This window comes from Amblyomma mixtum, chromosome 8 (assembly GCF_055824585.1).
Source record: "Amblyomma mixtum isolate Tamu chromosome 8, ASM5582458v1, whole genome shotgun sequence".
NCBI lineage: Eukaryota > Metazoa > Arthropoda > Arachnida > Ixodida > Ixodidae > Amblyomma > Amblyomma mixtum.
The window spans coordinates 36161531-36176447 of NC_143019.1; the positions used below are offsets into that span (position 1 = coordinate 36161531).

Sequence of the window (14917 nt, forward strand, 5' to 3'; positions counted from 1 at the left end):
TGAGAGTGAGCGAAGACACCGTATTCACTAGACGCGCCTTTGTTCATTCCAAACCATCGAGCTGGCATGGCGGAGTGGATAGCATGCTCGTCTCGATTCCTGAGCTCGACCAATTTCTTAATCGGTTTTATTTATTTATATGGCCTGACTAGTAAAGCTAATTAGGCTAAATGGGTAATTAAGCAATTAACAAAGCTCAGTCCCACTTAATTGGAGCATCACTATACGATCCCTCCAAGTAGTTGCATGGTTACTAGCCAAAGTACAATTGGCCCCGTTTGAAATTCGCGCACTGTGACGTCACGACCGTTTCCACCAATTGAAAAGCGTGACATTTTCTGTCGACAACTGCTGCTTACAACGATGAGACATTAAAGGCTTCCGCCTTAATAGAAGAGCACGCAAAACATTCGGATTGCTTCGCTATGCAGCACTTAATGGAAGAGACTCCGAACGTGCACGCAAAACACCCGGATCGTGTTTGGCGCCGGGTGCACAATTTTAGTCGATTGTAATGGCATAGACCTAGTGTAGTCGCTTTGCACTTACCTGCCGGTGATTGTATGTACGGCGAGGCTTCAACAATGACTGACATGGTGGAGATAAAATGGGACGCAGGATCTAGAACCAAAAGGAAGCTCCGAATGATTGTCAAGATGAGTTCTGTCTTCCTACAGCTCAGCTTTCTGCCCAGAGGACAAGCTATCATTGCGTCGCAGCACTTGACACACTGACGCAGATATTACAATTACGGAGTAATATCAGGCCCAAGGAGTCGCCACAGTCATGTTGACATTAAGAGTGGCACCCGTTGAGGTTGCAAATGTGGAATATTGTGGGAACAACTTCATAAGTTCCGCAGCGCCGAATGAAGTCCCCACCTCCTAATCAAAGACAATGAAAGATTGCCAACTTTCCTCCTTCGTCAATGTGAATAGATTCTCCATTGATAAGACATTCCTTAATATTACTAACATTTTTCGCGTGATTTAGCCGTGGTACGTGTGAGTCGAGACACAGCCCTTCATCAAAACTTAGGAAAGGGGCGGCAAAACTACTCTCTTATATGTTGGGTGAGTAAAATGGACAAGACATCTCACGTTGCTCTCAAAGACAATGAATGAGCCAGAAATAAAACGCTGCCATTTGGCGTAGGCGGCAGATTAACCTGCTGCAGTTTGTCAACAATTTCCGAATACTCCTTGCTTCCCAGACCCTAGCTGTAGGGTACATACATAGAACTGGGTTCTGTAGTATTTCTTATAATACCTACGTGCCTCTCCTTCTTAGGCACCTGTGGCCGCACACTCTTTTTTTCTAATATCAAGCGATTAGCCGAGTCCGCTTGGCAGGCCGACTGCGGGCTGAGTGGCCGCTTCAACTCCAAGCTGACTTACCACTGCCTTCCAAAACTGTAGAAATTGTTCGTTAATTAATAAACCAGGTGAAGTGTTGAAAATTATAGTTGCTGAAGTCGTGCTAATATAGAACACCTGACAGGCTTGGCGCTAGTCGTTAACTATCGAGGTCAAGTGCGAGGTCGTTTGCTCTATTATATCAAGCATTGCAGTTCGGCGACTGAAAGTAGGGCACTCGGTTAGTAAAATAGCCAGTCGAGCTTTGTATTTAGCCATGCCGGCAACAAAACAAACAAAGAAAACTTTGGTAAGCACGGAAGCAACTTTCTTTTTGTGTGGTATACGATTCCGCTCATCACAGTTCTGGCAGCCGTTTATCCGCGCAGACAGCCTCCGTAGGTCGCGCCACACGGAACTGATTGATGTAAATGCTAGTAATTCAGTCATATTTCCACCCTATATGAGCGCTCCGTGTGCAAAAACACTGAAATTCTGCTTACCTCGGCTGAAGCGAACACGGGTAGGCTGTGCGGAGCGGTTAAAACTGAAGCGATCAGCGCCTTCGAGTCGGAGAACATAGGCTAATTGGCCTAGTCGGTGCACTGAATGCAAACGTGAGACCAGTGTGAGACGACTGCCAGCTAGGAAAGAAATGGCTGGGGCAGGTGGAACGCCTGCAGTAATCAGCGACTTCATCTTCACAGTCCGCGAGCCAACAGCGCATGCATCAAGGGACAGAGATTAAAGGGAAGAAGAAAATACTACAAGAACCAGAGCCATTGCCGAACTGGCATGGATCGCTTTCTGGGGGTCTACGGGTTGGAAAATATCAAACCGTCTTGCATTCAGATTAAGAAAACTACAATCGTGTCGGACCTACTGTCTACTAAAAAAAATTTTTCCGCCAAGATGACACACAATAAATAAGGCACCATGGTGGTGGTTTCTTCTTTCTTGTGTGTGTTGTCTTTGCGCAAAAATCTTTTAGTGTGTATGATCACCAACTAGCCGAACAGTTAACTCTTCTAAGGAGCTAATATCTGTCTCTCCGATCAACCCCGGAGTGTTTGATTTATACCGAATCCTGCATTGAATTCACAATTTCCGTGCTGCTGGAATCTTTGTAGAGATGAAGACACTACTCCCGAAGTTTCTAGAAGACTGTCTTTGATACCAGGGTCTTCCTACTAGAGTCAGAGCGTCATCGCAAATGATTGCTGGTTCCGAACAGGAACCAGCAATCAGAGATCGCAATCAGCAATTAGAGGAACCAGAGATCGCACGTCTGCTGAGACGACGCTTCACAGTGACGTCGTGCAATCCGATTGCGAACGGACAGGGTGTCCCAGCAGCACGTAAGACAAGATTTCGGCGTTCTGCTCACCTGGGCAGCAGCCGAGACGAAGAGGTTGCGCAGAAAGAAGAACCACAATGGTAAAGAACTTCCTTGCTAGTCTGGGCTGCGGTCAACTCGAGGGCGATCCCTATTTGTCTCCGATGCACGAGAAGGCTGGACTGGCTGAAACGGCTCCGCGCGCGTTCTTCTTCTTTGCTACCGACCGCCCGTTGGGCCAAGTTGTCTCGAGACAGCGCGTTTAAAAGAAAAAGGAATGCAGGAAATTCGCGTGAAGAGAAAATCCACATAGAATGTTAACTACATTCGAATCCGTCCGAAAGCACGGATTTGTGCTGCGTAGAAGATGACAGTGAGCGAGCAGTGCAGCGTGACGGAGAAGATGGAAGTTGGTGAGGACGACGCTCTGCAACGCACAGCGCGGCAGCGTGCAGCGGTTTAATAGAAGGCATGCTCGGCTGCGGTATATTTAAGAAAAACGGCTATGGTTTAGCTCTGGTTAAACCTGGAGGATTGCGAAAGCAGCATCTGCGCGTAGCCATGTATTGTTGCGTGAGCTACACTGCCCACAGTCTCGCCGTTTCGCGTGCCCTTGCACGACCATACTGCGCATGCGCGAGGAGCAAGTGACGCCGTGCCACCTGGCATGACGTCACACCGCGCGCCTCGCCGCGGTGCCGCCGCCGCCGTTTGGTATGACGTCACACTGCTTGCCTCGTCGTTGCGCTCGCCTTAGCTTTCGCTACGGTTACCCTGGAATAGCCGAGCTAAGCAACTGCCAATTTCTTTAACTCCCACATACGCTTACTCGTGTTTAGTGTGCAAGACCCACCAAGTGGCGAGCTGCAGGAATGGAAGCAGCACCGATATCCAAGTATCCTGCGCGACGGAGGAAATGAAAGTGGTGTGAAACGCAAAAAGCCCAAACGTGCAGTAGGGCCTGAAATCACATCATAGAAGCAGGTACCAGAAGAATCGCTGGCACAAACTGCGTAAAAACGGTACGTGCATGTAAACTACTTTTGACGCACAAATTAAAACCCGGATGTTAACTAGGGACATATAATATCTAAAGTTTGAGCGCATGTACAACAAAGAAGTCATATACACGGTGTTTCACCTAAGACTTTGAACAATTTTTAAAAACAGGATTTCTCAGGTAAAAAGCGCCCTTTTTCGGCATAGTATTGCCAGTGGTGTAATACATCCGAATACCACCAAGACGACCTAACAAGCAGGTTGGTTAACTAATATTGAATAGTTAACTTTTGAACTATTAATGTTAGGCTCATTAATCACTGTCAAGCGTATAGCCCACCGTAAGTAATATCCATATCAGTTTCTAGAATTACAAAATGCTGTCACGCCAGGCGCTGTGGCAAAACAAATTTGGGCTACTTCGCTGAGTTACGAGCACTGGAGAAGTTGCTTTGCCTGCAAGTTTCTAGAACGTGTATGTATTTTTGCGCGTTTTACTTGTAATTTGTTCGGCCACAGCGTAGAGGGCAATTGCAGTTGCGGAATTCTCAAAACTGATATGGTTAATACTTAAGGTGAGCTGTACGCCTGTCAATAATTAAGGAGCTCAGCAGTAACTGTTAAGAAGTTAACTATTTAATATTAATTAACCAGCCTGCTGCTAACACATCTATGCCGTACTCCGATATATTACAGAGCTGGCAATGCCATGCCGAAAAAAAAAACGCCCTTTTAACACAGAATGTCTAGTTACAGAAAGTGTGTAGTCTTATGGTAAACACCCTGTATATCTGCTGCTCAAATCCTTCCGTGGTGAATGTTTAGTGTCACAGGTGTATCTATCCCACTACAAGTACGGTACTGTTCAGAATCTGAACTGGTACTCATGGATTTCCTGGCAGGGCTGCTCTTAATTGCGTCCACAAGACCCCGTAGCATGAAAGCAGACCTGCCCCTAAATCCTTCCCTCCTGTCTTCTGTTCTCCTACCGGCCTCGCTACGAACACACCTACGCAAATATCGTGCATCTGTGTGTACATTTTAATTCACCTTACGCTTTTTCCCCTTCTAGTAAACTAACTCTAAAATTCTCCATAACTCTGTTCAATGTTATAAACAGTCGTGGCAAACGCTTCGGTTGTTAGCACTGTTGCATTCGAGAATGGGCGCTCAGTTGTTAAACATTCGCGCTTAAAAACGGCGCAAACGAACGTGGACTAAGACGCAGACCTGGACAGGATGGGCAGTAACTTTCACTATTAATAAAATTGCAAGGGAATCCTTGGGGATCGTTAAAATGCGTAAGCATTTTGTTTTGTTGCTTAATTTAGTTTTGCGGTTAATGCCGATATCTGCAGAACCGGTCAATATGTATTTTACAACCACAGATCTCTGGGAGGGCTCATTCCATTCCATGCACAGTGGTGCTGTGGTTAAGCAATGCGCCACAGCCCCAGGCAGGTGGCTGTTTCAAACACAGCCTCAGGTGAGGCTTGTGAGGCCCAGGTTGCTCTCCTAGAGCAATGCCTCGTGATCGATCATCCATTTAACTGCCGTCTCCTGACAGCCTAGTGGGCAGGCTACTGCCCGCCACTGTGGGCAGTTTGGAATGACGTCAGAAGACTTGCACCATGGCGCGCTGTATGCGTTACGTGTCAGGGACGCCATCTTTGCTTGCACAGACCCTTCTAAATGCAAAGGAGTTCAAAAACATACCAACCCGTACTGTATGTATGTACTGTCAGCGTCAAATGAAATGCGAACAAAACACCTGAAACGCGAGCACAAAAAATCAAGCATATTACAGGCTGGAGGTGAAATACAGGCGTGGGCTATTAACATTTCAGAAGAGCGGTCTTTTCGGCTTCGATAGGAAAATCAACTGCTCATGTATTTTGCCTCCCTAGTATAATATCTGCGAGTTGTGCTGTTCGCGTTTCAATTGGCTTGTTCGCGTTTCAATTGACGCTGATAGTACGTACCAAGTGCACCAATTGGTATCTGTTACAACGTATTGCTGTGTTTTACACTGTGCTTTGTTTGCAACGAGTCTGCTCTACTCACATGCGGTTCACAAGCTGCTGCCCTTCTGCACACCGTGTTGGCTTTTTGTCCGATATCACTAATGGTTAACGTCCGCTGGAAGTGACATTATAATGTCTTGGAAGTATAGTCGCCTTTCAAGTACATCTTGCACTTTTCGTAGCACAAACACGAGTCTACTCTCTCCGAAGAAAGCACGTCTGTTAACTCCAAAGGTGGAGTTCAACGGAGTTGTCAGCGGGAGTATAGCAGCGTAATTACCCTGACTGCACTCTCCTTCACGGTGGAAGAGTTATCATTGAGACATCGCAGCAAGGGTTGACGAAAACAACCAGCGCTTTTCCGTTTGCTGACGTGTGTGAAGAAGCACCACTGCTCTTGATGAAGGTAACGATACGGCAAAATAACCTTTTTATTTCTGCGGACAGATTACCAGAAGTGACACGTATCGTCGAGTTTCATTAGGTCACCTGGTTTGCATTGATATGCGGCTGCAAACTCCGGCATGTTCTGCAAGGGAACGATGCAACGAGAACGGCTCGGCCAGTAACGTTCCCAAGGGTCTCTGTAAAGGCCTTCTGAAGAGTGGGCGCACCACTTGGCGCAGTGCGCTACGTAGAATAGGTGTTCGGCAGTGAGATCAATTCCTGGAAGCATCTCTTCTCGCTCTTTGGCACGCAGCTTCGGGAAGGCGGCGTGCGCCAACAACAGGCCGACGTAGTCGGCGAACCCTTCAGAATCCGTCGTGTCGTCTATGGTCCTCGCGCGTGACCTTGGTTCTGCCTGCAAACGGAGAATATATTCGTCAAATGATGGGACCTGTTAGTCTAAAAGGGAGTCTGAAGCAGTACTTAACACACGCGAGTGAAGAGACGCAATGAGAAGAGTACGCCAACGCAATCGACTTGGGCGTACACTGCTGCAAGCTTACATAACGAGGATAAAGACACATCCTAAATCTTAAAATTGGCTGCGCCTGAGCCTGTTCCTACTCAGTGATGACTTCTGTCAGCGTAAAAGTCCACAAGGTGTGAGGAGACTACATGCGTCACAACGCTAACCAGCGATGGATTGATACGGAAGTCAACATACGCCGCCGCGGTGGCTCAGTGGCTATGGTGCTCGGCTGCTGACCCAAAGGACGCGGGTTCGATCCCGGCCGCGGCGGCTGGAATTTCTTTGGAGGAGAAATTCTAGAGGCCCGTGCACTGTGCGATGTCAGTGCACGTTAAAGAACCCCAGGTGGTCGAAATTTCCGGAGCCCTCCACTACGGCGTCTCTCATAGCCTTAGTCGCTTTGGGACGTTAAACCCCATAAACCAAACCAAACCGAAGTCAACATACAGGGCTGTCAAAACTAAGGTTTGCAGATTTGTAAGACTAGACGATGAGAAGTGCGTGAAAACCACCTCTGCACAGAAGTTATGCGACAATGGAGACCCAAAGCGAGGTGACAGTTGTCACATTGAGGCACATAATTAAAATTGTTAACTTTTACTGACTGCAGTAATCGAGCATGCTTAGATTACAAACTAAATGGCAGGCATAGTCCTTCACACTTTCGTTTAGTAGAATTCTCTTGGTACATGTGTGTTTTGAGACATTCGCGACCAGACTATCAATTCGATCACCGCAATTTCACATTCATGGTGATGGCGATACACGCAAAGCTCCTGTCGATTTTACGTGGTGTTTCGCCTTCAAACGGCGCAGAGCGACCGGTGAAGATTGTATGTGTTTCCTTTTAACTTTTAACTAGGAATACCGCGAGGCAACAGCTGCGTCACAGTAGGGAGGAGTTTCCCCTCGACTACCACCGCCCTGCGTGCGAGATACGCGAAATCACTGTTAACAGTGAGGCAGTGAGGGCGGGTATATAAGAACACGCGTGCTCTAGAAGAACTCTACTAAATGGACTAGTCTAGAACTGCCATTGCTTCTATGCTTCTGGTATAAACATTTGCGCGAGCCGCAACGACTGAAAGCTTCGTTAATATATTTTAGTTAATTAAGGCGCCCGACGGTGATAGTTGTCGTCTCATTTTTTGTCCACCTAGCTGCGTAACTTATGTACAGAGGTACATTTCACGTGCCACTAACTCTCTGATATCATGAAATCAGTGTAGCCTAATTTTAACCGCTTTGTATGCAGCCGGCAAGCGTAGCAGGCAAACTCCGTGTTCTGCTACTCCACATGTGTGCTGAGAAGAAAGAGCATTTTTCTTTCTTTCCATTATAACAGACAAGGCTCTCGATTATATTTCTTTGGACTCATATGTACGAATTCACGCGTATGAAGCGACGTGAAAGTTGTGTGTCCAATGAAAAGTATCACATTTCTGTGCCGCACCTAAAGCTAAAATCACTGGAAAGGCTTATCATCCCGCTTTTCGCTGTTGTCAGTATTAAGCGGCTGCTCTACGTCTTTGCTGATTATGCATAATGTGAGCAGTGGGAAGCCATAGGTATGGAGAAATTGACAGCTTGAGTCCGATGTCAGTAACAAACGCGTAATTTTCTTCGCTTACTACTTTGTTGCTACCAACGGATTACGCCTGTTCGAGAGCCTGCGAGATGTTGGCGAATGCGGCCGCCGAGAGAGCGAGGCTGCAATCTTCATGGCTCATCCTGTGCTCTGTGCTTGCAATACACTCGTGGTGAGGCGAGCAGACAGATTGTAAACTTGGTCATCTGTGCCCACATTCAAAACGAACAGTAGCGTGTGTACGTATAAAACTTCTTAATAGCGTCTTCGGCTCTCTAGGTAAGATAAGACTCGCCCTCATGTGTAGCTCAAACCTGGGAACAAGACCAACTACCACACCACGTGCGCCTCAAAAACCAAAGGCACTGTATGCCACCGGCGGAGTGCGGTTGAGTCGATCAAGAACTCGAAGCGCGTATGCGTTCAGTTCACCGTTTCGAGGTAAAAATTGGACGGAGAATGTGATGCGAACAAACGTTCATGAAGAACGTTCATTCAGTGGAATAACTATAGGCCTTGTACTAGCCTGTTGCAGTGCACAGTAGGCGAATTGCATTACAAGAACACTTAGTTAATTGGGACACTTATTAGCGTCACCTATTAATACGGACGATGATATATTGTATAGAAGAATGTGATGGCAACAAACGTGTTTAGTTTGAAAGGAAAGGACACGAGATCCACAAGCGACCGTAGAAACTCCTAACTCTGTCGCGTCATGCTCTTAGGGTGAGCTGAAGGGCCCCCTAAGTGTTTTCAAAGGAGTATCAATACTGCAGCAGCGAAAGAGAAGTTTATTGGTGAAAAAATCGGATTGCAAAATTTTTCGACACTAAGTTCAAACTCGTGACAAATATCGCCAAGAGCTCCGTGATCACAGTCTTAAAATCAGTAGTGGTAAAGCCTGCCCTCAGGGATCGGCGGCAAAAATTCCTTGAAGCCTGACAAAACGACACCTATATATCATTTTTTAGCTTACCTAGAAGTGCTCTCTTTGCAGCGAAAGTAACATCTTATTTATTAAAACGCTGTTATCTTTCTATACAGGCGTTATTCCTTTGGTCAAGTTAGCTAGACATATTTCAAACTTACCAATAACCCTGGCAGCATTGATATTTATTACAGGGTGTGAGAAGGACACAATTGGAGGGTGCCTTGGAAAAGTGCCTTGGCTGTACTATGTAGCTTCAGCTCTGTTCCTTTTTGCAGTAAACTGGACAAAGCCTTAGCATCACTCGACTGTACAGGCAATCGTTGATCGGGCCCTTGCGAAACTGCAGGAAAATTTTCTGCCAGACAAACATGAGATAGAGAAAAATGGTTCGTCCCTACACCACGAAAACGTTATAGTACACAGCCTTTATGCTATACTTTGCCTTGTTCGTTAAATAGATTGACGAAATGTTTTGAGCGGACTCATAAGTCTAACAAAACTACTAAGCGTTTTTATCGTGAGGACTCCAAGATTCTCTTTTAGGAGCATGTGATACGAAGCATGTTACGTGCAAAGGAGTTCCCTTTTTTTTTCATCCAATTGTTTAGTGCGTAGTGCTGTCGTGACATTTTGTAAAAGGCTGCTGTGACCTGGGATTTCGCTGCATTAACATATTTTTACCAGGCGCCAAGGACCTCGTCAAGCTGTTCAATACAGTTATTAGCCATGGTTTCCTTCTTTGAAAAAAAAAAAACAAAAAAAACAAGCAAACTGAACTGCAGACAGGAGCAGCACCTGTGAGCTTAGGATGGTTTTGTTTCCCGGCTGTTTGCATGCAATCTGGTCGATTGTAACCACTGAAGGATGTCAATAAGACAACCGGCAAATACTAGTAAAGAAAGTGGAAGTAACGGCAACGGTCTTCCATTGAGAGTATATTGGGCCGGCTAAATAATCTGAAAATAGGGCTTGTTCTACAAGAAACCTCTTTATTTTCGTTTTGCCTTTACTATAGCCTATCCTTACCTAACCTTGGAGCTTGCCGAAATCAGGCAGTCCTCCAGGGGTGTTTTTTTTTTTGCGTGCAAAATTTTGTAGTGCACTATTTCGGGGTAACTTTAGCAATGTGGGAAACATAAGATTAAATTGCTCCTCGCAGCCTGCTTTATTATAAATGTCAATCTGCCCTGACCATGCTTACACCCAGTTTTCTGCGGATACCTGAAACAGTTTCGCGAATTTTCTCTGTCTAGTTTCATGATGCCGGATGTCTTATGCTTGCAAAACCGTCTTTTTCAAATGGACGTGACGTTCTTTAGACATACACGTGGGTGTGGTGACCGCCGCCCGACATGTGGTGACGGACTTGATGGACACCTTGGTGGACAAGATCGATAAGGCTCCGTGGATCCAGGAACCCGTACGGACAATGGCTTTGGAGAAGGCGAAGAGCATGCGGTTGCAGTTGTCCTACCCGGATGAGTTCAGCAACGCAACCCTGGTGGAAAGGTTCTACGGTGAGCTCTGAAGGATCGAATAAAAAATATATTGGGGCGAGTTAGTGCGTAGGACACAAGTTAGTGCGCAGTACTGTAGGGACGGTGCCATGTAAGAACACACACAAGCCAAGCGCTTCGTTTGCATCTGTGTTTGCTTAATCTGGTCCCTGGTGTGTTTAGTACTTGTTTCGAAGGGTCACCCGCTCTCTTTTCCTGCTAATCTACTAGCATTTCTTCACTTCTGAATTACTTCATTGTGATCAATCGATCTTCATAGTTGCCCGCGGTTAGTTGAGTGGCTGGGTCGATATCCAGGTATCGGCTATGGACTGCCACTGCTCTGAGGACTAGCTTTAAAGATGCTCTTCTTACTGCTTTTTGTTTTTTCCGCAACAGGAAACATGTATTTGTTCTTAGAATTGTGAATTTGGCAGGATCAGACCAACATGGGATCAGCGTTTTTTACGACTGTGATGAAAACGGCATCGATGATAAGGCAGCATGGAGCCACTTCACTGGTATAGAAGTAGGTTAAGCTGTTATCGTTTCCTATCACTATTTCACTTAGGTTATCTTTAGTACGAGCAAAACCGGTAATACCTCGCGCCTTACTGAAGTATTGCACTTGCGACCTCCCCCCCCCCCCCCCCCCCCCATTCCTCGCCAACCCATCTTGAAAATCCTTGCACCATCCCTGCTGCCTGCTTTTAACATGAAATGAAACTGAATATTTTATCTTAATACACATAAAGTACAATACTCGTCATCTCTTTTCTCGCATGGGCGCAGCTCATTTCCCACAAGTCGGCCCGGAATTCTTCACCCCGTACATGGCGGCCCGGCGCCTGGTGACAATTCGTACCTTCAGAGGACACGTCAACGCGAGGTACCGGCCGTCGTACGTCAATGCCTACTACAATTTCGACGAGAGCACCGTCAAAATCTACGCGGGAATTTTGCAGCTGCCCATCTTTATCTTTGAGGCACCGCCCGCACTCAACTACGGAAGTCTCGGACAGGTAATCTTGATGATGATGACGATAGCTCTTTATGGCGCAAGGGTATGTGCGGACAAAGAGCGCCATGGCACAAGGGACTTTAGTTTCGTTTGGTTTATGGGGTTTAACGTCCCAAAGCGACTGAGGCTATGAGAGACGCCGTAGTGAAGGGCTCCGGAAATTTCGACCACCTGGGGATCTTTAACGTGCACTCACATCGCACAGTACACGGGCCTCTAGAATTTCTCCTCCAAAGAAATTCAACCGCCGCGGCCGGGATCGAACCCGCGTCTTTCGGGTCAGCAGCCGAGCACCATAGCCACTGAGCCACCGCGGCGGCTTGGATAAAGATTACATCAAAATTGGTTTCAGGGATCCGATATATTGATATTGTGCATCGTAAGACGCCATGACATCGATTTCTAGTAGCAGCTTGGCCAGGGCCTGTATTTGTAGTCCGGTTGACGCCCTTCTCACATCTCGGTGGACACCTGAACCGCGCGGTAAGGGAAGGGATAAAGGAGGGAGTTAGAGAAGAAAAGAAGAAAGAAAGGCCGTACTGGAGAGCTCCGGAATAATTTGACCACCTGTGGATCTTTAGTGTACATCGTACAGCACACACAGCGTTTTGCGTTTCGCCTCCATCGGAACGCGGCCGCCGCGGTCAGGTTCGAACCCGGGTACTCCGGCTCAGCAGACGAGCGCCCTAACCACGAAGCCACAGCGGCGAGTAGGTGTTTTGGTACTTTTCGAGTTTTCAGAGCGCGATTTAGGCAACATAAAACAGTCAAGCGTTACGAGCAGAGAGCTTCGCTCTTGAAGCCTAAGTCCATTATGAAGAAAGCAAAGATGCGTAACTGAGAATGAACGAGAGGATGAAAAAAAGGAAAGGATGAAGTGTTTTGATTCGATGACCAGTTCGGCAGATGGAAAGCTGTTTGCAGGTCATGACGAAGCCACGGACTCGAAAGCAGGTAGATATGTGCCAACAGGGTGCCGTACGCCGTAGGCAAAATTAAAATAGGTGTTGTTCCCTTCATTAAACTGCACGTACGGTGCGCTTAATAAGCGGCAGCTGCAGTATGTGGACTCCTGGACCAGTAGGGGACCACCCTGGAAGATTTTTTTTTGTGAGTGTAATAAAGTTGTTTCCATCCATCCATCCATTTGGTACCGAATCTGGTGTTATACTTGGTGTGAAGAATAGATTTTTACTACACTAAAAATATGAAAGATCTGAAAAGGAAGTAAGCAGTCCTTAGCGCACTCGCTTTGCTGGGCAGACTATGCAGCCCAACCCCTGGGGTAGATTTCCATCGCTAAAAATACGGAATACATCAAAATTGGTTTCAGGGATGTGATATATTGATATTGTGCATCGTAAGACGCCATGACATCGATTTCTAGTAGCAGCTTGGCCAGGGCCTGTATTTGTAGTCCGGTTGACGCCCTTCTCACATCTCGGCGGACACCTGAACCGCGCCGTAAGGGAAGGGATAAAGGAGGGAGTCAGAGAAGAAAAGAAGAAAGAAGGGCCGTAGTGGAGAGCTCCGGAATAATTTGACCACTTGGGAACAAATTTCTTCTTCTTCAAAAAAACGAAGCTCTAGCTGTTACGGTGATTTTATCTGATTTTTCTACCTCCTCTATAAGCTAACTTCATGACCTCTGGTGAAACGTTAAAAAAAAAGTGGTAGGGTTTTAACGTAGTTAAAACCCTACTAAACCCTACTCGTAGTTAAACCGAGTAGACGTGCGAAAGCTTGTGTTTAGCGTTGTTGGCTTAAGGTTTTGCTTTGCTGGGTGGCAGGTGCGTATGGCAACGATATTAGTCCGATAACAGCTTTTAATTGAAGAACACCACGATGTTCAATGCCCAGCTCGAAAGTGTGTAGCAGTTTCAAACAAGGCGTGATCGGATGCTGGGAGAGCGTAGAGCTCTCGTGCAGTGACCAGCGAAGCTGAACTGTTTGCGCCGCCGCGGGTTCGAATCCCAGACGCTGCAATATTTACTTGATTTATGGTTTGGCTAAGGTTATCTTCAAGGTAAAGATTCACCCAAACTTGGTGAGCCTACTTGACCTCGTGAAGTAGGGCGAAAAGCCTCCTCGCGTTGCTACATGCATCAAATTAGTAAGCTTTGCAGTGTGAATATATACCTTCGTTGACAAGATTAAGCACTCCGTATATTTGGGGATAAAGATCTACTCCGGAACATGGGCAGCATAAGCTATCACTAAAGAAAGGGACTGCGCTAGATGACAGCTTCCTTTTGTAGCAAAATCTACATTGGCCTCGAACTTGCGATTTCGCAGTGGCGGTGCTCAGAGGAGGCACAGAGACCGACCTTGGGCCTTTGCTTAGCAACCGCTGCAGCTGGCAGACGCCGCGCGCTCGCCGCGCCCCCTGGCATGACGTCACACTGCGCGCCTCGTCGCGGAGCAGCCGCCGCCGTTTGGTATGACGTCACACCGCTTGCTTAGCTATACAACTAAATAACCTTTTTATTCCTGCACACAGACTCTACCAGAAGTGACACGTATCGTCGACTTTCATAAGGTCACCTGGTTTGCATTGATATGCGGCTGCAAACTCCGGCATGTTCTGCAAGGGAACAATGCAACGAGAACGGTTCGGCCAGTACAGTGAGGAAGGGTTTCGGTTAGGGCCCTCTGAAGATTGGGCGCAATACTTGGCGCAGTGCGCCACGTAGAATAGCTGTTCGGCAGTGAGACCAATGCCCGGAAGCATCTCTTCTCGCTCGTTGGCACGCAGCTTCTGGAAGGCGGCGTGCGCCAGCAACAGGCCGACGTAGTCGGCGAATCCTTCAGAATCCGTCGCGTCGTCTATGGTCCTCGCGCGTGACCTCGGTTCTGCCTGCAAACGGAGAATATATTGGTTAAATATTGGGACCTGGTAGTCTTAGAGGGAGTCTGGAGCAGTACTTAACACTCGTGACTGAAGAGACGCAATGAGAAGAGTACGCCAACGCAATCGGCACGTGCCTACACTGCAGCAAGTTTACATAGGGAGGATAAAGATACATCCTAAATCCTAAAGAGGGCTGCGCCTGAGCCTGTTCCTACTCAGTGATGAGTTCTGTCAGCGTAAAATTACACAAGGTGTGAGAAGACTACATGCGCCACAACGCTAACGAGCGATGGATTGATACGGAAGTCAACATGCAGAGCAGTCAAAACTAATGTTTGCAGATTTGTAGGACTAGGCGCTGAATGGAAGACCACCTCTGCACAGAACTTATACGACA

At 47.0% G+C, this 14917-nt stretch overlaps 1 protein-coding gene across 6 annotated transcripts in view; it reads right to left on the reverse strand.

The window, feature by feature from the left end:
* Window positions 1-6115: 6115 nt before the first annotated feature.
* The window catches only part of LOC149332084 (membrane metallo-endopeptidase-like 1), a 39025-nt gene continuing 30223 nt past the window's right edge, over window positions 6116-14917 (reverse strand). For 3 of the 6 annotated variants that reach the window (XM_089557033.1, XM_089557034.1, XM_089557036.1), the window contains one exon: window positions 13224-14526. In XM_089557033.1, the coding sequence (XP_089413159.1) occupies window positions 14173-14526 (354 nt within the window). In that variant the 3' untranslated portion in view covers window positions 13224-14172. Of the gene's footprint in view, window positions 6517-10136; window positions 10677-13223; window positions 14527-14917 lie in introns of those variants that run through there. The other 3 variants (XR_016285131.1, XM_089557035.1, XM_089557037.1) reach the window with 3 other exon arrangements.